Source organism: Xiphophorus hellerii, chromosome 5 (genome assembly GCF_003331165.1).
Source record: "Xiphophorus hellerii strain 12219 chromosome 5, Xiphophorus_hellerii-4.1, whole genome shotgun sequence".
Taxonomy (NCBI): domain Eukaryota; kingdom Metazoa; phylum Chordata; class Actinopteri; order Cyprinodontiformes; family Poeciliidae; genus Xiphophorus; species Xiphophorus hellerii.
Window position 1 is genome coordinate 1,929,300 of NC_045676.1, and position 23,104 is coordinate 1,952,403.

At 40.1% G+C, this 23,104-nt stretch overlaps 1 protein-coding gene across 5 annotated transcripts in view; it reads right to left on the minus strand.

The window, feature by feature from the left end:
- Positions 1 to 23,104, minus strand: part of sh3pxd2aa (SH3 and PX domains 2Aa) — a 91,079-nt gene that overhangs the window by 34,397 nt on the left and 33,578 nt on the right. For 3 of the 5 annotated variants that reach the window (XM_032561989.1, XM_032561990.1, XM_032561991.1), the window contains 3 exons: positions 20,414 to 20,505; positions 8,875 to 8,900; positions 1,868 to 1,912 (listed from right to left, as the gene is read on the minus strand). In XM_032561989.1, coding sequence (XP_032417880.1) covers positions 1,868 to 1,912; positions 8,875 to 8,900; positions 20,414 to 20,505 — 163 coding nt within the window. The remainder of the gene's footprint in view (positions 1 to 1,867; positions 1,913 to 8,874; positions 8,901 to 20,413; positions 20,506 to 23,104) is intronic. The other 2 variants (XM_032561994.1, XM_032561993.1) reach the window with 1 other exon arrangement.

The window sequence follows — 23,104 nt, forward strand, 5'->3', positions numbered from 1 at the left end:
TAAAAAGAAGCACATATCCAACTGTTTACATGCTTTATGTTACAGTAATAATAAAAAATGCCTTTTTGAGAACTTACATGAATCATAAAATCTTCTAACATTCCGCGTTTTGGTAAATTTACAGGCGCATGCAAAGGTTTCCGCCAAGCTGTAAATAATTACTTTAATTAGAGCCTTGAAATGAAAGTTTGTTGTTCTTGGGTAGCTGAGATGCCCAACAATATTTCACTACAAGCTTCACTCTGAATAATGCATGCCAGCAGGTTTTAATGATCAGGACATATCTGGAATAAGCAACATTAAACGTGAACTCCTTGGAGTTTGCCAAGCCTCTGTTAGCTCGTGTGCAGATGAGGATACACACAGCTGGGCTGCAGCTTCATCTGCAGAGGGTCGGAGCAGAACAGGGCGAGCATGGGCAGAAAGGAGGACTCACTTCCAGGGCAGGGGAGTAGTCCAAGTAATAAATATTTTCACGGTTTCAACATATAAAAGGGAAAGAGTGGCATAATGAGTGCCAAGGAACATGCTTTGTAACATGGAAAATAGAAAATAAATATTCTAACTGCAGCTCATGTAAACATAATGGTGGGACTATTTTTGTAATTACAGCAAAGCCAGTATCTAAAGTAATGCTTTTTGTATTTCTTTTAAGCTTTACTTCAAAATTAACCATTTTTGGAGAGAAGCTAAAATGCTTATTTAGTGTCATTGGATTCTATTTGCAAAAAGAGACAATTTCAGCCACGTCTCTATGAGGAACTGTTGTACAAAACAGAACCACACTAATGTTTTGTGTTAATTTGCAGATTAGAACAACAAAAAAGTAGAAGGTCACAGTTTGCAATAACAAAGAACAGCAGTGGATCCCTGAGTTGTCATGGTTCAGAATCCACGGATGTTTTTGCAGTTTTTTTCTTAAAGTGTTTTTAATGAAATCTTTACATGTTCATTTCTATCATGTCTGTAAATCTGACACACAAGGCTCTGAACCTATCAGCGAAGCTAAAATAGCATCTCAATGCTAAACATGTAGCAGCTAACGCTAATGTCAGCGTCAACAGGCCACATTTATACAGAAGCTCCATGAATGATTAAAGGTCTCTGAAACACTGGAAAGTCGAACGGATAGAATAACACTTTTCACAAATCTGATGACTGAATAAACTAATTAACAGATTGAAAACAATAAACATATTTATTGTAGAACTTATATGTCTATTTTTTCAATAATTTAGCAGCAAAAGGGGTTTTTGAATTGAAAATATTGCTTATTTTGTCAATATAACGTTTTTGATTAAAATGTGATTAATTCCAACTAATTAAAGTCCCTACAATTAACTTGATAAAAAATTATAATAGAGTCCCATTACTAATATTAAGTTATATTTGCTGTTTGAAGTGATAGAATGGGCAGATCTAAGTGTTTTGCGGGGGTCTCAAGTATTTGCTGATTTTAGATATTTGTGGCTGACTGTGGTTGATAACTCCCTCTAACACACCGAAAGAGAAATACTTTTCTTTTCACTTCTTGTACAGAATCATACAGACGTGCAGGAGATCAAGGGAAGCGACCAAAGACAAAGCAACAGACTGAATTTCTAAGCTCTTGGTATGCTACATGCATCCCTGCTGCAGTCCTCGTTCTGGCTCTGGCTCTACATCCAGCTGCTGTCTCACCAGGCAGGTTTCTCCTGGATGGAAGAACAGCATGCAGGAAGACAGAGAGGCTGATTCTGAGCAGATGGGACATGCAAAGCAGATGTCCAGAGAGAGCTGAGGTGTGAAGAGGAACAAACAAACGTGACGCAGCTCTCACAGCACATGCATATTGACCATGTTGACAAAGACACACACACAAGGCTACCTGAGGCCTCTTTCCTCGGGCTGTCTGTAAAGCCGTACATCCACACTGCAGACAAAGAGAAGGAGGAGCAGAAGAACAGAGAAAGAAGGAAAGAAATTATTTAGCGTCACAGCAAGACAGAAGCAACAGTCAGCAGAGATAAATCAGAGTTGGATCCAGAGTCTGGCCCAACTCATCAGGGCGTGATGGACGAATGGATGAAGGGCGTCTAACCACAATAACCCTCGCCGCCCATTTTCACACTGTTCCAACATGACCTTTCCAGCATCTCTTTCTACATTTCTCTCATCACTCCTGGAATGCCAGAGGAGGTCCAGTTTCCAAACAACAGGAGCCGCCAGCCAGGAAATTAAATTTCCTTCACCAGGAGTCACACAGAGGAGGTGGAGGACCGGGTGGAGGTACGAGTTTGGTACAGATCAGGTCAACCAGGCAGAAATCAGGTTGTTCTGAGCGTCTGCCTGATGATCATCTTTTCCTGAATGTGGACAGAAATTAAGCACTAAAGTAATGAGAAGAAAAACAAGCTGGATGAGATTTTATGTTAGTATTTGTACGAAGGTTAAAGTTTTTGTATTGTATCTAAAAGAGTCCAAAAAGTGCAGCTCAGGAAACTGCAATACCAACGTTAGAGGTTAAAATAAGTACATTGAAATTATGAAGTTGAAGGGGAAAAAATTGACATAGCCGATCCTGTTTTGGTAGAACAGTGTGAGTTTCAGAGTCTTCATCCCAATGTACATTCATTATTCAGAATGGAAATACATCAACAGCACCCCAGACAAGACTTGATGTTCAACCAAATCCCCTTCATTTCTACACATGTATTTTGTAGATTAACCTATTCACAGATATTTTTATGGAACTTATCTAAAATATGTTAGATGTAGATGGGAAGCAGAAACATTTAAGTGCAATGCGTGTTGACATACAATAGCCTGGCATCCAGGATGGATGTTAGCTGCTGCCAAAGAGCCAGGATGGCGTCGGCAGTGCGTATGAATTCATATTTAGGTATATTTGGTGTGTAAGAGTTTTAGAGGAGGCTTCAAGTATTTGTGGTCCTCGACTTCTACAGATACTGGGAGTCCACTGTACGATCTATAGGTAATATGAAATTATTTCTTTGAAATGAAAACATTTTTATCATGTTATTTATGTTTTAAATCATTATAGCTTACATCCTATCGAGTCCTATCGATATCTTAGAGTTTCTTTTGTCCAAATTTTTTTTTAAAAGACGTCAATTTGGCCATTTTTATTGATTTCTCACATGCATGTTTTGAACTTTGCAGTGATATTTTCATGGCAATCACATGATGCAAATAAGCAAAATGTCCTGTCTGAACAGGAGGAAAAATAATAGTGAAAGAAATACAACAACGTGCTGCACAAGGCTATCAAAAATAACAGACAAATTTGTTTTTCTGGCTGCAACAGAATATAATAAATGAACAAGGGCCTTAAGAATCCTAAGCGAAACAACATTTAAAAAGTTATAGCAGAAGAATAAAAGACATAGTCTTCATTATTGCAGGATTTGATCTGTACAGAATAAATTTATTTTACATGTTTGTTTTTATATGCATTTTTTTTCAGACTTAAATGAAAATTTATTGACAGCATGAATGTCTCTCTTTTACTTTAAATCAAACTGAATTTATTGTAGCTTTCAGCAGTAGATTATCTTTCATTGTAGGTAAATGAAATATATTTTAAAATTTCTTATGATTCCTAAAAAACTAAATCCTAATTGAAGTTGCAACAGAATCTGCTGGGCCAGCAGCTCCTTCGTTGATGTGAGACAATGACAGCCAAACTCGTCATCCTCCAGAGAGAGACAGAAACACGCTGGTTCCAGGTCAGCAAGGGTCAAATCTGGATCTGCAGCCGTGCTTTCAACACACCAGGCTTCTGCTCAACATCTGATTCATGTCGCCGTTGTTAACCTGCCTCATCCACAAACACAGGAGGTTTAATTCTTCACAGGTTTGTGATGAAGCCACTAACAAGCAGAAGCAGCTGTGACCCAAATGTTCTGCTACTGGGTGGAAATTTACCCAAATACAGACGATAAATACAAACGGTAACATCAAGTCTCTGTTTCCATGGAACCTAAATCTGTTTCTGCTGTAACTTATATCCCAGTGGAGCCTCGACAACAAGACTCTACAGTTTATGTCAGTAGCATTTAATCAATTAAAATCTAAAAATTCATTAGAATAAAGAATGTTTTACATTAGAAACACATTAAAGCATTTAATTAACACAAACACAGCAGGTTTGGCATTTGAGCTGCTGTTAGCCAGACTTGTAAGTTTAGCCAAAGAAACCTCATGTTCCACATCGTATGTCATCATAGTATGATCTTCAAAATATTAGTTTTCTTTGATGGTTGTTGAGCTGAAAAAGAGTTTTGTCCAAATGTGTCAATATTTCTCTAAACTGAACGATGTTCACTAAACAAAAGCCACCAAAAATGATCGATCAGAGTTAAAATTGTGTACCAACATTATGTTTGTTTTTGTTTATTTTTATATAAAGTTCATCCTTAATCAGTAAATATTAGATTTGCCCAGTTTTATTAGTAGAAAATTTAGATTTTATTTTTTAAACTTTGTTGGGTTTTTTTCTCATTTTGTCCTGGGAAATAAACAGAAATATGATTCCAGAGGGAATCCTTCTTCAGACTTTAAAATTTTAGAATATCTTATGAAACTGATTGTTCTATTGAAGCTTAATGATGATAAAACAATGCATAAAATGTTCATGTCTAAATGGACATGAAAATCTGCTTTAATATGGGAAAAATGTATTAACACATTTATTTAACACATCAGTTACTTTAAATGCTGCAAACACAGCAGGAAGAAGTTTTTTGACAAAAACAAAACAGATTAGTAGAGGAGAAATGGGCGATGTGTTGTTTTCTGTCACTCTGAGGTATAAAAGTTAATCAGGTATGTTTTAAAAATATTAATTATCTTTGCTGACCCAAATCATCAGTGTAACTTAATTTGATTTTTCTATCTGCTGAATATCTTGACAGTTTTTAATGTGATTTCTAGAATTTTGGCAATTATCTTAATCATGTTTAAAACATCTATATTTTAGTCATTTCCTCCTCAGTTTTTCACCTTAAAAATTTTTAAGGTTAAATTGTTTCACAAATAGATTGATTTTTTCAAGGATTTGTTCAACCTGTGAAAATGTTTTCAAAAATAATATCTGGCAGCAAGCTCATTTTGCGTCACTTTTTTCATGTGTTTTTATGCAAAATTGTCAACAATCCTTGCAGTTAATCCTGAGCAGCGCAGCTTCAGAGCGAGGCAGAAACAGAAGAGCGTCATGACTTTGACAGAAACCCATCAGCTCCAATCAGCTAAACCTGCTGCCTCAGTCAGGCTTGTGCATGACATAAGGTGTTGCCACACAGACTGAGATGTACAGCAAACAGTTATCGATTTGCCAAAAGCAAACAAACAGAAAATATTCACACAAGAAGGACACGGACAATGTCAAAGCGCTAACAGAATCTGAGTATTGACAAAAAGTTTATCTAGAAGAGAAACAAGAGGTGAAGCAATTTATCTGCAACGAAAGTCAGAAAGAGGAATTAAATTTGTGTGCAAATGCTGCAGTAGCTGACAAACCATGAGTTCAGGCCATGAAGACAACAAATCCAAGACGGAAACCAAAGTGTCCCTGTCCCTGGCAACAGTTACCGGGGAATCCAAATATGTCCTCAGGTAGGCAGGGAGGAAACCTTTAGCCTACAGTAACTCTGGAGGAGCTGCAGACATATAATCAGTTGATAAATCTTTGAATTCCACAAATCTGTCCTTTTTTAAAAAAATATATATATATTGTTAGAAATTGTTTAAATAAAGCCACAAAATATCCAGTTTGCAGTTTCTCACAAGCGTCTCCTTTTTCCTGTAACATTTATAATATTTAGAATTTAAAAAATGTAAATACTCCCAATTCCATTTCCTTCATTTTAATTTAAAGAATTCAGATTTCAGTAATTTATAACATGTTTTTAAATATTCTTTTCTGAGTCTGTCGCTAACAGTTTGATCTGTTTTATCCAGAACGTTGGGTTGGAAAGTGCTGGATGAAATAGAGTTGCGTTAGCCATGATGGATGGTTCCAGGTCCAGGATGGGAATGTGGTGTGGGTTTCCGCCACAGGCCGAGTTTCTACCCCATCCCAGACCGTGTCTGTTCCACAATGAGCACCTCCTCCATATTTCACTGGAACACGCCTGAGTCTCCACTGCGTAAACACACCAGCGACGTGGCGCTAAAGTCCCAACTTCACTGCTTTGTGATTGCATAGCATTTACTCCAGTTAAGGGCGCAATGCTATGTTAAATAATAAAGGTTTTATGGGTTCTTAATGGGAGGTGTGCATGTTGAAGGTTTGACAAAGAGGATTCTGATGCCACAAGCAGCCACCCAACTCCACGACCCAAACGAACGGTGACAGTTTAACAGGTCTGTAAACACATCTGCCCCCCAGACGTTTCTCCTACACTTATAAAAGACCAACACACACCGAGAAACGAGGTCCACCTTCCTGTTCTTCCTCAACACGACTGGCCGTTCCGACGTGAGCCTGAAACTTTATCCGCCGTGCCACGTAAACAAAGTTGGGCCTGTCTGACAGCATCAGCCCCTGTGGCCTCTGCAGCGCAGGCAGCAGCCTCCTCCAATCCCTCCAAATCTGACTCCCACATGGGGGAGGACGGGTCCGTCTGCACTCTGCAGAGGAAGACGGGACCCGGACCTGACCCGGTGGGGAAAACACAGCTGACATCTAGAGTCCATCATTTTAAACCAGCGTTCGTATCAGGTCAATATTAAAATCTGAAAATAATTTCTCCGGATAAAATAAATCAAAGATTTCCATTGAAGTTTAGTCAAAGAACATAACAAGAAACTGTATCATTATAATTAATAATATCCAGTAATGGGCTAACTTCCACTAATAGCACAGTTGTGCTTTTGCTAACTTTTTTGTAAACTACTTTTGGTTAGCTTTCGTTTTAGTTGTTCTGTTGTTCTCAGCAACATAATTTCTCTGTTACATCAAACAAAGGACAGATGTCTTTGTGACATAAACGGTGGTGGGCATGTTTCCACTAAAGCACTAATAGTAGAGAACTTTTTTTGTTCAGCAATTTGCTAACTTTAAAAATGTTTAGCACATTTAATGTACCCTACATTAATTTTTCTGTAGTCTTTCAAGAACAGATTATTTGAATTGAGGTTAGTGCTTTAGCATTAGCTTCCAGTAAACACTGTGTTGGTGTAGCATTTAGCATTTGCAGAACTAATGTTTATGATTAGGCCTTTAGGGTTAGTGCAACTAACTTTTTAGTTAGCAGTGCTAAATATACCTAGGTAGCTCCAACTTGTCTGTTTTGAACATATTCAGTCACCTGAGAACTAGCAGCTTTATCGTGGTATGGGGAAACTTTCATGGCACAATTTGGGTCAACATCACAGCCAAACTGGATATTGTTGCTGACCATGTCAATCCCTTTATGGTCATGTAGGTCAGAGCAATGTTTCTGACACCTTGTTGAATCTTCTGAATGCTGTGAAAAAAAAGACAATCCTGAAGACTGAAGTGGGTCCAACCCAGCGTTAGTGAGCTGTACCTAATAAAGAGGCTGGTAGAGGCTCTTCCTCCCTCCTCTTATTCATGTTTTAGTCTTTAGTTTGGTCAATGAAACATTTCTGACTACAATCATTTTATAAGTGGATAAAATCTAAATCAACATGTTGCAGCTTTCAACCAATCACATCACAGAACCCTGATGGCACCTAAAATATCAAAGTTTTTAAAGCAAACAACATGAGGACAACCGAGTCATTTATTAAACACAAATTATTTCCTGAGCTAGCTAATCAATAATTTTATAATCTGCTCTTTTAAAAGCAGACATCCAAAACACATTTACTGAAATCGTCCACCAGACGTCCAGAAGCTTTTGTTAAGCAGCTGCTTTCTGGCTAATACTCTTTAGGAGCCATGACATTGTTAAGAGGCCTAATGTGCAAAAGATCCTTCAGTGGGGAACGGATGAATGGTCCTTCAGTCAAACAAGACGCCTGTTTTCCTTGTTTTGGCTTTTGTGGCTTATAGCAAACATGACAGCGATAATGCTGCAAATCACAGTGAGTTGTCCCAAAACTGAAAGACTTTGGTAAAAATGTAGATCTGGGTCAGCTGTTTGTAAATTCAAACACAGAATGGCAAAACACTGAATTATCAAATAAAAAGCTGTGAGCTGAACTCCAGCAGAAAGGGAACAAACTGTTTCTCCCAAGATCCAAGATCCAAATCCAAGAGTAATGCTTCCTCACAACAGAACCGAACCAAACACGTCCCTAAACCACACCCTGTACGGAGGCCCAAAAGTGTCTCAATTCAATAAAAAATAACTCAATAATTACTTAAATGTGTCAACGCTTATTAAAATAAATACATTAATAATATGTAACTGAACATATATTTAAACAATGTTAAATATATATTTCTTAAATAAAGTTATTCAACTTTTAAAAACAACAAAAACAATTGTATACAATGTAGAAATTTTAAATGCAGTTTGAAGGATTTCCAAACTAATTATGTATTCATTAAATTTTTAAGACATTTTATTAATCATGAATAGGGCAATTTAGTTATGACACATTCAAATAATATTTATTTCTTTATTATATTGTTTTTAACACTTTTGGCACTCAATAACCCCATGCTATAAAATCTTGGACCAGAAGAGACTGGCAGCATTACGGACCCAGCCCACAACAGAACCGACAGCCAGTCAGCGTCCCGCAGTGGGACTGTAAATAAACCACAGACTGACACGGACACGGACACGGACTGACAGCTCACACGTCATGCAGCCCCATGCTCCTCCAGGAGGAAAACAGCGTCGCAGCAAAGCAGAGAAAACATCAGGTTTGATTGAAGAAAAACAGGTGACTTACCCGACTTGCGCTTGGATCCATAGTCCCTGAGGGAGAAGCAACACAGGAGCGACATGGTTAGTGACAGCGGACGCTACTGTCCCAAACAAAACATTCAGTCAACACACGTGCATCCTGACGCTGCGGCTCGGCTGCAGTGCGTTGTGCAATGCATGTGTTTGAAGGAGAAAAAGGGAGTCGAGGAGGGAGGGATGACTTTGGCCAGCTGCCTGTACTCTCCGCAACAGACACAAATAAGTCATGTGACTCTAAAGCAGCAGCATCTCGATCCCCTTCCTCCCTCCGCTCCCCCTCCATCCTGTTAGAGGGGAAGGCGACCAACCGCTCCCCACATTCGAAGGAAGGAGGATCAGTTTAAGAAGCTTTGCTTAATGGCCTGTAATGGGATTATGGCACAAGTCTGAGCTATAGATCAGAGGCTGACGCAGAGCTGCTGTACGTGAGGCTCGTCTACCTCGACTGTCAAGAGCAACGCAGGCAGTGGGATAGAAGAAGATGGAAAAATTGAGAATTTGGATGAGGACAAGAGATAGTATTTATAGAAATAGAAATACAGGCATGACAATCTGTCAAGCACTGCTCAGTAGGTTGAGCCTTTGTTTCTGTTAAACCTGCCAATGTCACCTCTGCTGCGGTATCTGGAAGAGCTCAGTAAACATCAGCAGAATGATGCTGCAGCAGCAGCAGCAAAGTTTTTCACCTTCAAACAGAAAAACTAGACTTTTATCAGGGATTCACGATTTAAGTTATTCATTTTAACATATTGGAGTCTATAATGACTATAAATGGGCTGATATAAACAACCGATGTTCATTTTCATCTTGTTACGGGGTGTGTATGTGTTTGTGAAGGGGCCATGTGGTGTTTGTTTGATCATGTGACAGTGGCCGAATATAATATAGGTTATCTGCCATAAGAGCAATAATATCGGACATTGTTGTGGGTAAACATCCGCAAATGTGGAGTCAATTTTTTGTTGTTTTGTAAACTTTCAGTTGAATAAAGTTCGTTATCTGTGTGAAAGATTTGTTCATCGACTAAGAATTTTTCAAGTAGATAGGTATTTATATGCATGCTCTTATTTTGAAGGGGATGAAGACTGTTGACGCAGCGGTTCCATTTCCTCCCCTCACGTTCTCAGAGTTGAAGCCAGTGCTACATTAGATAATATCCTGACATCAGGAACCAGGAGTGGACACGGTTCACGGTTTGCATTAAACTCACTTATAACTGGACAAACTGAGACTTTAGCTCAGACTTGTGTCATAATCCCATTACAGGCATAGAAATAGTCTGATTTAATCTAAACTCTGAATGACCGACATTAAACTGGGTAATTTGATGTGTCAGATGGAGCCAGCTGAACTGGCGTGTGCAGCTGGTAAGGAAGCCATGGACAGTGGCTAAAGGTTAAAACACTTCAATGTCCCTTTTAGAAGAGACTAAACACAGAACGTCAGCCCTGGATAAGTGGTAAAATAAAAGATGCGTACCATAAATCGATGGAAGCACTCTGCGGTCAGCTAAAAGTCAGCAAGCAATTCAGGCCTTTTCCTTCCAATCTACCAAAGTGGATCTCTCTAATTGAAGCAGCTCTGTTCACGGCTCATCTGAATAATTAGGGACCTAATCTTGTCAGGTATGAAGATGAGTAAATTGAGCTGAGAGATTTCTGCAGCAGAGGGTAACCGGACAGAAACTGTTCCCTGCGGTGCAGTTGGTGGGGAAGCTAATGACCTCTCACTGTGGGAGGTTAATGAATCCCTCTCCTCGAGTGTCTCCATGACTCGACTCTGACTAATAAACACACACACTGTCACAGATACAGGTAGGTTAGGAAAATCAGTCAACTCTGTGTCTGGCGTAGGCCGCTGCAGACACAGATTCATGGTGTCACTGCGATCTCGATCCCTTGTGATCTGATGCATTCGTCTCTCTGTGACTGGCTTCAGCAGATGAATGAAGCCTTTATCTTGACCTCTTTATACCAAGAACTCTGTGTGCGGGCAACCAGAATATGCTTCACTGTCACTGAAGAGGGACATGGCATAACTTTACCTTACACATCCAAACCATCTTGAGACAGGCTGGACAGTAAAACAACAGGAATGATATTACTTTCTTCTAGTGGGTGAAAACTTAAAGTAGAGAACAATAAGCTGGACTCTGATGCATTTGGATCTGGGTGGAAAATATGCTTTGGAAAGAGTCTGTCAGAATAAGCAGAACGTCTGCCAGGATGGTTGCTCTTTTCACCCAACCTGCCACAATTCATTACAAGTTCAGATTGTTTTAGGTTTAAGGATGATATCAGAGATCCAGGGAATGTTAACAATCCAGTGAAACCTTCTGTTCATCCAGTACTACTCTTTCTTCAAAACTGTTAAACTTGAGTACAGTATTTATATTTATAAACAGTGCATATATTTATATTTATATGCACTGTTTATATGATTGTAATCCACAAAAAGACACAGTCCTTTTTTATCATTTTTACATTAAATCATACCTAATTTTTCCTGCTTTAGATTAAGTGAGACCTAAAACAGCAACACCAAAGTGTTGACTTTGTTCTCCGCTTGGTAACTAATTTGGTGGGATTCTGAGAGTCACTGTCTGTTTCTCTCCAACCTTTAACCTTCTGGCTGATGGCATCAATATTTCCATACTGTCATCTTTCTTCATTATTCCATCTCTTTGTGTAGTGCACCAGTCCCTCCTGCAGCAAATTACCCAAATAAATTTACAAAACCCCTTACCCTAATCCTAACCTGCAGTAGTTGCATGTGGAATTTTTGTCCTTCATCTATATGATAGAGGCTAAACGCATCTGTAGGGGAAGGAGAAGCAAAACAAAGGAGGGAGGATGAAAAGCGAGAGGAGAAACAGATTGTCCAGAGTTTAGCCAGTGACCCACATCCCTGAAGCTGAAATCAAACTCCTCCCGGGGGGCTGAGTAACCAGCTCCGACTGCCAGCGCTTTCCAGCATCTTCTACAGGTTTGAGAAGGAGGAAACGCAGAAAGGACAGACGAGAAGAAGAAGCATTCTGATTCAACACGGAGCCTCAAAGACACCTTGGCAGACAGTAAAATATTTGGCCTTCATTCTGGGAACTGAATGTTTGTTGAGGAATAATTGAAACTGACGAGGTTATCCAGCTAAAGGTAAGCTAAACGGCCCGGGTGATTTCTGACACGTCTTCATCCGTTTTGTTTATCTATGATAAATTAGGTTTTCTATTTTTAATTTTGGGAGTTTTTTTTATTATTGGCCAAAACAGCAGGACCAAATGTCACTGAAATTTGATGGAGTATCCCCGAAGAATGGAGTAGAGTAATGGAAAAACAAAAAACAGACGTATTGTACTCAGATCTCTACAGAGACCTGCAGCTCGATTATAGTTTAACACAATTCAGAAGCACAAAGAAAAAATATATACACCAGCAGTCAAATAACAAGACATATACTGTATGCATACTGAATGTATTTTATGCTAATAGGTAAAAAAGACAGATAGGTATCCTGAGTATTAAGACATTTTTTAGTTCCAATTTGATTTTCTTTTAAACCTCGTCCAACTTCCAGCTGTTATTCCATCAATAGTTTTTAAATGACCTCTGAACCCACAATCCAAGGTCACCAAGGTCAGTAGTTAAAATATTTCAGAATGAAATAGTGGATGTATTTCTAAGTATTGAATAAAACTCAATGACTTGCAGTTTATTTTACATAAACAGATGAGATTTTGATGAAGTTTCCACGTCCCTCCCTCAGTTGTTTTAATATCCACAAAAAGCTTCTCATGGCCAAACACAGAAATTTAGATTAAAAAAGTAGAAACACCTGACAATGTTGGTGTGAAGTTAAATGTACTTGGATTCAATCAAAAAGTATTTAGTTAAATACTTCTATATGTGATGGATTATTGCCTTTTTACAAACCTTCATGGTCCTTCAAACAATCTGCGAATAGTCAAAAGTTGTGGATACTTGGGGCCCCTACTAAAACTGTTCAAATACCAAATATATCTTAATATTCATTAATATTCACAATAAAAACATCTTAGCTCTACCACAGACAGAGCTACAGTCTTCCTTATGTCTGCTCTAAGGGGTTCAGCCAATCAGGAAAGGAAATTGAATGGTGCTTCTGGATTGGCTGCTTTGCAAACGCTAATCAATAGCATGTCAAGTAGCACTGGTAGCTCGGCTTCCAAAGCTGCATTTTCCTTTGCATATTTTAGACATGCTCCATAAAAACTATTAGCTAATAGGTGAATTTCCATGAATAAATGAATCACATTCCACAGAAAAAACTGACAGGTGGCAAGGCTCCACTGTAAGCTGAAATGTTTGACTGAAAAATTACAATTTGGTGTTTTTTCATGAATGTTTGCTGCTAGAAGCGTTTTTTAAAAAGGTGGTGTTCCTCTCTACTGTCGCTGTGTGCTTTTTTCAGGTGGAGCAGTTGTAGCAAACCCGACTGCTTTCATTTAATCTACTGTTGTACCTACAGACTTTAAACATCAGGATTTTCAAATAATCTTCATTTCCCACTCAAACCACAGAGTAACAGGATCAGGCTGCTGCCTTTTAAATCAACTATCATTACCGTTTCATTAGTCTTCATTTACCTGTGTGATTTATACACTTTATATGGCTTGTGAAATTAGTCTGGGAAGGTAATGGATTTTATGCTGATGAAAACAGCTGATCAATGTTTATCAGCATAACCTGCTGTGATTGAATGCCGCCTCATCAGCAGCCTTGAGAAAAACAAATACTTCCTGATTATCGCCTTATCCTCCCTTTGTCTCTCTTGCCTTCTGTTTCAGCATCAGTGGTCATGTCTCGGCCTAATCTCCCCAGTAGCCCCACCTTACCTCCAGCTGCCCCCGGACCGGGCCTTTTTCTCCTCACTAAGAACTTCACACAACAAATGTGACAGTTGTGGACCATGTTTAATTATGTTTATGTGACTGTAGCTGTAGTCCACGCCTTGTGAATCTCCCCCAAACTGTTACTTGTGCACCTCTTTTCCTTCCACTCAACTTTACAGCCTCATGCATCAATGTTAATGAATGTTGAATAAATGTCAAGCCTGTAGGCTTCGTCGTGTGTGTGTAGGCATTAGCGATAGCATGGACCTAACAACACATTTCCCAATTAAAAATCATTTTGTATCTGCAGTGAGCATGCAGGTTAGAAGAAGCTTTTCTTCTGTCTACATCACAAAATGACCCACAGCTTCTCTCAGATCAGATACACAAACACATTACCACCAACTTATTCCTGATTAACCCCCAAACACTCGCCTGCCCTCCCCCGCATCACCGGGGGTAAACCTCCTGCTTAAAACATCGCCTCCAAGGAACTGAAAAGCTGACCAATCACACGAGTTCATGACTTATCTCTGCAATAATCTGATCATCATGCAGCCTCCTCCGATCTCCTGCAGGCTCAAACCAAGGTCAGACTCTATTGTTGCTCATGCAGAGGGCTGTGAGGGGGCGCAGTGACGGATAACATCTCTACAGCGAAGATGCAGGATGCATATATTAATAAGGAATCTGTCGACATCATGGTGTGGAGAGGACAGATCATTCCTTTTAGGTTGATGTTTTTATGAACAGAGACAAATAAAGCAACATTTGATAAATGATAATGATTTAAAAAGTGGAAGAAGATACTAAAAAAGGTGGGAAAAAAGGTGGAATGGGGGTGGAGGAGTCCAGGAAGAAATGGATACAGCGGGAGAGAATTTCAATGCAGTGGAAATTTATCCGAGTAAGATGTGAGGATGGGAGGTGTTTGATCAGGAGCAGAGAGGAACAGGACCGGCAGCAGAACTGGAAAAAGCAGCTTCATCTGTCTGGACTGTGAAGCACGCCACCATGTGGACAGATGTTGTACAGCGGATTAGCCTGAAAGTAATGTCCGGACACCCCTGATTCTCACCAAAAAGCAACCAAAAATATAGTTTTTATTATTATTTTTATCCAAATCCAAACAAACAGACAGCAGACCCACAGAGGACAGAGGTGTCATTTTTAAAGACCCACAATGGCTGACATCAAACAATCAAAATTCTCCTATGGCTTTAACTTAACACCACTTGAAAACCCCACTACATAGATAAGGTTGAATAAAGTAAAGACAGGATAAATATGATAAACAATAAAAGCTAAAGATCCTTTCATATCCTCATCTTTCCATTTACAGCTTCATGACACAAGAGTCCAACATTTGTTGAGACTTTCTAAATGTTTTGCATTTGTAAAGAAATCACTGCTGCTGTTGCACAAAAAAATGAAGCAAAAATGTTTCATTTTAGTCATAATAGAAGAATCTTCAAGGTAAATGTCCCAAACATCATGCTTTGAAATGCCAAAAAAATGGCAATAATTTCTGCATCACATTTTTTGTTTATTTATTTTTGTTGTATGTTTTTTTTATAAGATGAGCAGGATTGGATCTGGGTGTTTTCTGAAAGGATCCTTGGATTTAAAAGGCAAACAGCTGATTGCATGAGACTGATGTCACTGAAACAAGTCCTAATGTTCCCCAACATGTGCAGTACCCCCTTCAGCAGACAGGGGTCGACAATGCACACTAACAAAAAGAAAGAAGAGGCTTTTTTCTCCTTCATTTTGATAACTGAAAAAGTGGATAAAAATAAATAAATAAAAGATTCTCAAACACATCCAGGCAGAAAATTATAGCAAAGTTTCATCAGCAGATTCCATTCCATAAAAATTTCTGACTCTCCAGCTTAAGAGAAATCAGGAAGTCATCCCGACCTCTCAGCCGCTGTTCTTGACCTCCCCGTGTCCCTAGTGGACCCCGTCCCTCTTCCTTCCTTCCTTCCTTCCTCATTTTACAGGAAGTGATGAAGCGCACCTCACCCAGTCACCGCCCGCTCCCTCCCGTCCCGGTCGGCCCCTCCCAGAGCGAGCCTGGCTCAACAACTCCCGGTGAGTTAATGAGCATCACGGGGGAGCAGCAGTGAGTCAGACTGGGTGAATGAGTGCATCCAGAGCGGAGGCTGGGCCGGGAAAAGGTGAAACAACCCGAAAACAGTCAACAAGCAGAATCAATTCTGTTGGTTAAAATAGAAACCGGACTTGGATTTGAGCGTTTCCAAATGTGGCTGAAAGAAAAACGAATCAATGAAAGCTCACTCACAAAAAAAATAATAAAAAAACTAGATGTCTCAGAGGCTGCAGGCTCAGCTGACCGCTGCTCCTCACTCTGATGCTTTAAGTGTTTAAACCGACTGAGCACGGTGCCGCTCACCGGGCCTCCATGAGCGCAACTGATGCTAAGAGCTCATCCATTAAGGTTGAGAGAGACTGTCGCCTCTTTCCGAGCAGAACAGAAGAAAGATGGGAGGATGGAAGGTGCAGACCAAACACGACTCAGTGCTTGTCTGGCATCAGTTACCCATGGACTGGGCCACAGAAGAACTGGTTCTGCCTTGGAAGCAACTTTTAGCTCAACTAAAGGAAAGATCCACTTTTAGCCGGAGATAAAAACACTGAGTTCTATGATGCAGGTCCAAACAGTGAAGTCTGGTACAGTTTGAATGCATATGTAATCGCCAAGCAGACCGAAGACCGCTCCAAAAACAGGTAGTGGACTATAACGCAAGGCATTCTGGGTAATAAAACCAGAACAAATGCAAGAAGCTAATGCTAGCAGGAGAAATATCAATTTGTCTTCTGACACAGGCAAAAGAGAACCGCTAAAATCTGATGCTACTCCATTTTTTTTTTTTACATTTTGTGAAGTTGTGCTTAGTTTCTTCTTCTGAGGTTTTGTTTCCTGCAGTAGTTTTTGGTGCAGCGCCCCCACAGGCGAGGAGGGAAATAGGTTTTTCAATTAGTTTGGATCATTTGACAGTTCAGTGCGAAATAGAAGTGCAGCAGCTGAAAACATAACAAATATTACAATTTTGGTACCAGATTGAATTCGCTTGTCCTCGGGGATCGACACACATGGTGCGATATCGGTCCAAGACGATCCAGCATGTTGAACATTCTGTATTTTAGTCCCAATGTCTTTTTGAGTGGACTAGATCACCCTGAGCACACCAACCAGGGAAAGAGTATCTCCCATGATTATCTTAAGAGCATCCTGATAATCACAGCATCTGTATGATTGCCAGAAGGGGAAAGTCAAGACAAAAATCAGCATGAAAATCTGATGCCATGTGAACCAGGCAGCAGTGTTTAAACGTTAAGATTTTATTTCACCCCCAGCTGTTGTATTTTCTGGTTCGTTTGATTTTCTTTCCACTGGAACGTGAGGCGATGTTTAAGTTTGATGACCAAAAAGTCCTCAGATTTAATCAACACGGTGATAAAATATCACACACACACACACCCCCACACACACACACACCGTGATGGATTAATAATAATGCTAAACTGTCCATCCATCTCCACATCTCTTTCCACCACAACACAAACACACACACTGTCAGACACACACTCAGGACATTAAATCATCTGATGATCTCATCCCAAATGCCCCCATCCCTCCTCTTTTCATCCTTCCATCTTTTCATCCTTCCATCTTTTCATCCCTCCTCTTTTCATCCTTCCATCTATTCATCCCTCCCTCTTTTCATCCTTCCATCTTTTCATCCCTCGGTCCTCGGATACATTTTCATTTAGAAGATGCACTGAGGTGAAAGAACCAAAGAGCCACATCCACTTTACTCCTCACAGCTTTGGGTTATGACGTCTAACACACCATTAACTGAGCAGAGTGAGTTCTTCCCCCACACTGAGTGTTTTTTCTTATGTTGAGGCAAGATGAGAGAACCCAGAGAAGGTTCTGAATCGATTTTTGTCAGAACTGGTCCAAACGGCAGCTCTCCGTCAAGCCTGACTGTTTCAAACCGCTCAGCACGACCTGCTGAAACAGCTGCATTCAACTCTTCTTGGTGCAGAACTTTTAATATATTTTCTTCTGTTTCCCTCTTTATTAAATTTATCACATGTTTTTCTGTCTGCGTAAAGAAAAGTCAGGATGAGAATTACTCTTTAAAGTCTAAGTTTGTGAGTGTGTGTTTGAATTAGGGATTGGGTTCACAGCTGGCGATACAAAATCTGCACAGGGATTTAAAATGTTTCTGTAGCTCCTGAAAAACGGAGGTCAGTGAGTCGTTGCTTCAGATTTTGCCTCATGTTCCAGTTCTAGATTAGTAGCTGCCAACGCATGGAAAAACTAATGGATGGAAAAAATGTATCACAGTATTGAGTAAACTAATGTTTTATTGTAGTTTGCTTTCAGGAAGGCAGGTTTTCTTTTAATCTTTTAAAGTGGTTTCAGTCAGTGGTTCCAGAGTTTCTCTTTGTAACTATTTCCGTTGTACCTGAGCATAACAGCGTGTGGTGAGCGCGTTTCAATAAAACCGGTGAAAACTTGAGGATAAAAAGCAGAGTCAAACAGCAGCAGCAGGTAGAACGTACCAGAAGGTTCTGTTCCTAAGAAAAGAGTCCAGAACAGGCCAGACCAGACACAGACCTGAAACACTCATCATGACCTTCAGCACAGTCACTGGGAAAACTCCCACCAGTTCTGGAGATTTCCCAGTTTGTTGCTCTGTGTGTGTCAACACAATGCCTAGCCAAAAAGACGTCAATAATTATCATTAAATACTGTGTTTAATTTATTACTAGTTATTACTCCCTGCCAAGCACGGTAGTGGAGGCTTTTGCTAACTTTGAAAACGTTTCGTGCACTTCACTTCCTCTAAATATATTTTTGCGGATAAATTCTGAAATGATGAATTTACTTTACTATTACAGTTTGACATGTGTGTTTAAGCTTTAGTTATCGACTGTTTGAATTCATCAAGTAGTAAGACATTTATATTCAAACTCTTATTTTGAAGGTGGTGAAGACTGACTGCAAAGCAGTAACGTTTTCTCTCCTCATGTTCTCTCTCTTTTTTTCCCCAATAACTTTATTCCAAAGAATAAACATACAAAATAAACAAACAAACTAAAAGGCAGATGATAGACACAATTTAAACAAATATAGTGTAAGGGTTTTATATGTTATCAAAATTAAATTGCTGTTCAAAGGTTGTAGTCTTACAAGAGCAGGCATAACTTGAATTTAAGCTAGCGCATTAGCATTAGCATTAGCTTCTGCTAAATACCATGTTATCAGAACTCAGTTATAATTAGTGCTTTAGGGTTAGCACAACCAACATTTTAGTAAGTGGTGCCATCACTGATCCATAAATATTGGAATATCTTCTGTTCACGGTAAACATGCAGTCATATTTCATAAATTAGAATATATTTCCAATGAGGCTCATTTGTCAGATTAAAATGATCTTTTGCAGATAACAATCTTTCAGCAGGCATTAAATTAATATTTCATTAAACCCTCATTTGTGTGTTAAAAAGGTTTTTATTATTGGTCAGACATAATATTCTAATGTTGTCATTACTGTAAGCAGAAAATCATCATAAACACCAGAAAAAAAAGGTGTCAGTGTAATTATTCTGTGTTTCACTTAGGGAATTAAGTTGCTAAAATAAATGAACTTTTTAAATGAACTAAATTCTAATTTGACTTGTGTAAGAAAATCCAGCAGAAGCATTTATGTCTGCTTATTGGATGTAATAAAAGAGTTAGGTTTAAATATATCATCCATAGGCAGTCATGAGGTTCCTCTTTTGAAGCTTCATTAATGCTAAACTATTCACAGATGTTAATATGTCATGTCATGCCATGTCAAATTTATTTATATAGCACTTTAAAACAGGCATACAGATGAAATAAAAGAAGGTACAGTATGTATTTACTGAAAAAAGAAGAAAAACAACATCAAATGGAGGCATTGAGAGAGACAGTACAGGTGAGACGAAAAATGCTGGGAGACGGTATTTGTTTCAGCGAAGGTGTTTATAACCTTGAACCATCTCAACAATTAGACATACTCGAATTTATGAGGTCGAGTTGGACTCAGACAATTAGAAGCAAAGGAGTGGAGAGATGATCTAGTGCAGGAGAAACACTGACAGAGAGGGGTCACATGGAGAGGCAGAGGAGGAGAAACACAGAGGAAAGTAATTAAAATACGAGAGGAGTCTAGGTAGAGCTCTGGGCTGGATCGCCTCGGGTGCATCCATCTCGGCGCAGACAGAAGCACATTACAAATGAAGGGTGCGATGCCGGCGTTTCGGGATCGGAGGGGAGAGCGTGTTCTCTAATTAACAACTACCCAACGGGGCCATCCCCTGCCACAAAACAAGCCAGTCTCCTCCTCCCATTCTAGCATCCATCAACTTCCCTCTCTTTATAATCTGGAGTAAAGCTTTAACGCACAAACTCCGTGAGAAGGAGCTGATCTGGGAATAGATATGAATGCAGGAATAGATAGAGAGGTAATGAGCTCACAGCAGTCCAGAGGAGATCTTTGTTACATGGCTGTTCAGGGTAACATGGTGAGTTTATGAGAAACACATCATCATTATGTTTGGCTGTGTGTGTATATGTGTATGCAACACTCACTCTACTGGGGGGTTGATGTCCTCAGCTTTCGTCTCGAAGAAGTGCAGCACCTCCTCGCTCTGAGAGATGTGAGGAGGAAGTCTCACCAGAGCCTGAAAATGGAAAGACAAAGGAAAACATGAAGGCTAGCAGAGGGAAACATGAAGACTAGCAGAGGGAAACATGAGGGCTAGCAGAGGGAAACATGAAGGCTAGCAGAGGGAAACATGAGGGCTAGCAGAGGGAAACATGAAGGCTAGCAGAGGGAAACATGAGGGCTAGCAGAGGGAAATGTGAAGGCTAGCAGAGGGAAACGTGAAGGCTAGCAGAGAGAAACGTGAAGGCTAGCAGAGGGAAACATGAAGGCTAGCAGAGGGAAACATGAAGGCTAGCAGAGGAAACATGAAGGCTAGCAGAGGGAAACGTGAAGGCTAGAAGAGGGAAACGTGAAGGCTAGCAGAGGGAAACGTGAAGGCTAGCAGAGGGAAACGTGAAGGCTAGAAGAGGGAAACGTGAAGGCTAGCAGAGGGAAACGTGAAGGCTAGCAGAGGGAAACGTGAAGGCTAGAAGAGGGAAACGTGAAGGCTAGCAGAGGGAAACGTGAAGGCTAGAAGAGGGAAACGTGAAGGCTAGGAGAGGGAAACTGGACGCAGCTGAGAGGCGACTGTTAGAGTCACATGTGTGAAAGATCCAGCATTAACCTGCTTTAGTCTCATAACCCAAAAACAACAACATTCTGGGCAGTTTAATCAGTTAGGTTGGGTTAGTGTGCATTCCCTGTTTGATCAGCTTTAATCAGATTCTAGCTTATTTACCTAGAATGTCCGGTTCGGTTGGGGAAGTGTGAATGCACAATCAGACTGAAGCGGACCAAAAAACCAAACTCTGTTCAGGCTACAAACCTAAGCCTTGGTTAGGCTGAAGTAAATTCTGATGCACTCCAGAAGTAAGAAGCGGACTATACTGGATTGCATTCTGGATAAATACAACCAAAACCAAAGCGCATTGTCGCACTAGAGGGAGAGATATCTGGTGGTCTTTTAAAAAACATAAAAGAGAAATCCTACAACCACTAAAACCTAACACCTCTCCATTTTTGTTACATTTAGTTTACACTCAGTGTCTTTTTCAGAGCCGTTTCCTTCAGTGGTTCCACAGGCAAGAGGGGGAACAGGTTGCTCAAAGGGTTTGTTTTGTGCACATTTGTGCCTGTTTTTAAGGACTTTCTTGCAGTCATTTATGTGTAAGATTTACAAAAAGGGCCGAGCACACATCCCTGAGGTGACTCTGGGGATGTGGATGTTTCCTGGATGGGACACCATTCACTCTTACTCCCAGCATCCTGAAATCCATTTCACCGAGACTAAAACGGTGCAGGAGTTTGTTCATGGTGAACAAACTCCTGTAACCAAGGATTTATTTGACTGAACCTGACAACTTTTGACCAGCATAGATTTGTGATATAGATCAGTGAACTGCTGCCTCAGACCGTCTTCAAAGACAGAGCTCAACCCCGTCAAAGAGGATCATGTGTCTCTTATCCATCTATATTTAATCAGCCAACCGGCTGCAAGCAGAGCTGAAGCTCGGTTACGCAGCCGCCAAACGAGGAGCCGAACCGTGAAGATGAAACAGAACGGGCTTTTAATTTAGATATCTGAAATTGTCATCTGAACTACCTTCATATTTCAGTCATCTCCTCTAATACTATAGAAGAAGTCTTTTGGTGGTGACTGAAGAGGCTGCATCACGCTGAGCATCCACAGCTGCCTGGACCCCAGCATCCCATACTCTCCAGAGCAAAAGCCTTTGAAAACATTGGGTAATTACTCTTCCTCTCTGTTGTTTGTGCCTCACGAACAGGACGCAGGAAGTAAACAGTGTGGCACGCTTTGCAGCGCTGCATGAAAGGGAAAGCCTGCTGCAGGATAAATTACTCCGCTGCAGGTTATTTGGGTAAGAAAGAGTCCGTCTACGAGTGGATCTGCTTTTATTTCTGTGCTCCCAATTAATGAGCTGATACTCTGGCTAACCTTCGCTAATGCAGGCCAACAATACAACCTCCTAATTGTGTGTGGAAACAAAGCCGCTGTATTGCAGCTATTTCCCTCTGATAGTGTGGAGTTGTGCCAAGAGGAAGGAAGGGAGGAGAGGAGGGTGTGAAGCAGGAAAAGATCCTAATCCTGCACACATGAAATAAAACGTATCTAATAAGAGTGTGGACAGGAAGTGACAATCAAGTCTGTCTTGAAGTGTGTAATTACAAACGGGTAGTTCTTTGAAGTCGTGTATTTTTATGGGAAGGAAATCTTGAAGGGTCAGAACTTCCTTTGCAAACAGCTGGAGTTTGAGAAACTGAAGGTTTGACTGGTGGAACGATAAGGTCAGTCCTGTTGCTTCAGAACCACCTGATCCAGGATCGGTCTGGGTCAGCACCCTTATGAAGTATTCATGCTGGAGGTGCACAGAGATAAATCCACTCTGATTTTCCTAATTTTGGGAGATCACGATCAACCAACATGCTCTTGTAAAAATGATCTTGACTCCCTAAAGATCTGAAAATCAGCCACTGTCTCCTTTGCTCTGCCATGACAGAGGGCTGGACAACAACCGTCACCTCACTGATACCAACTTACAGACTTAAGCAACATTCACATAGGAGGTATTGATACTCAATTCAGATTTTTTTTTTTTTTTGCATACTCGTTCATA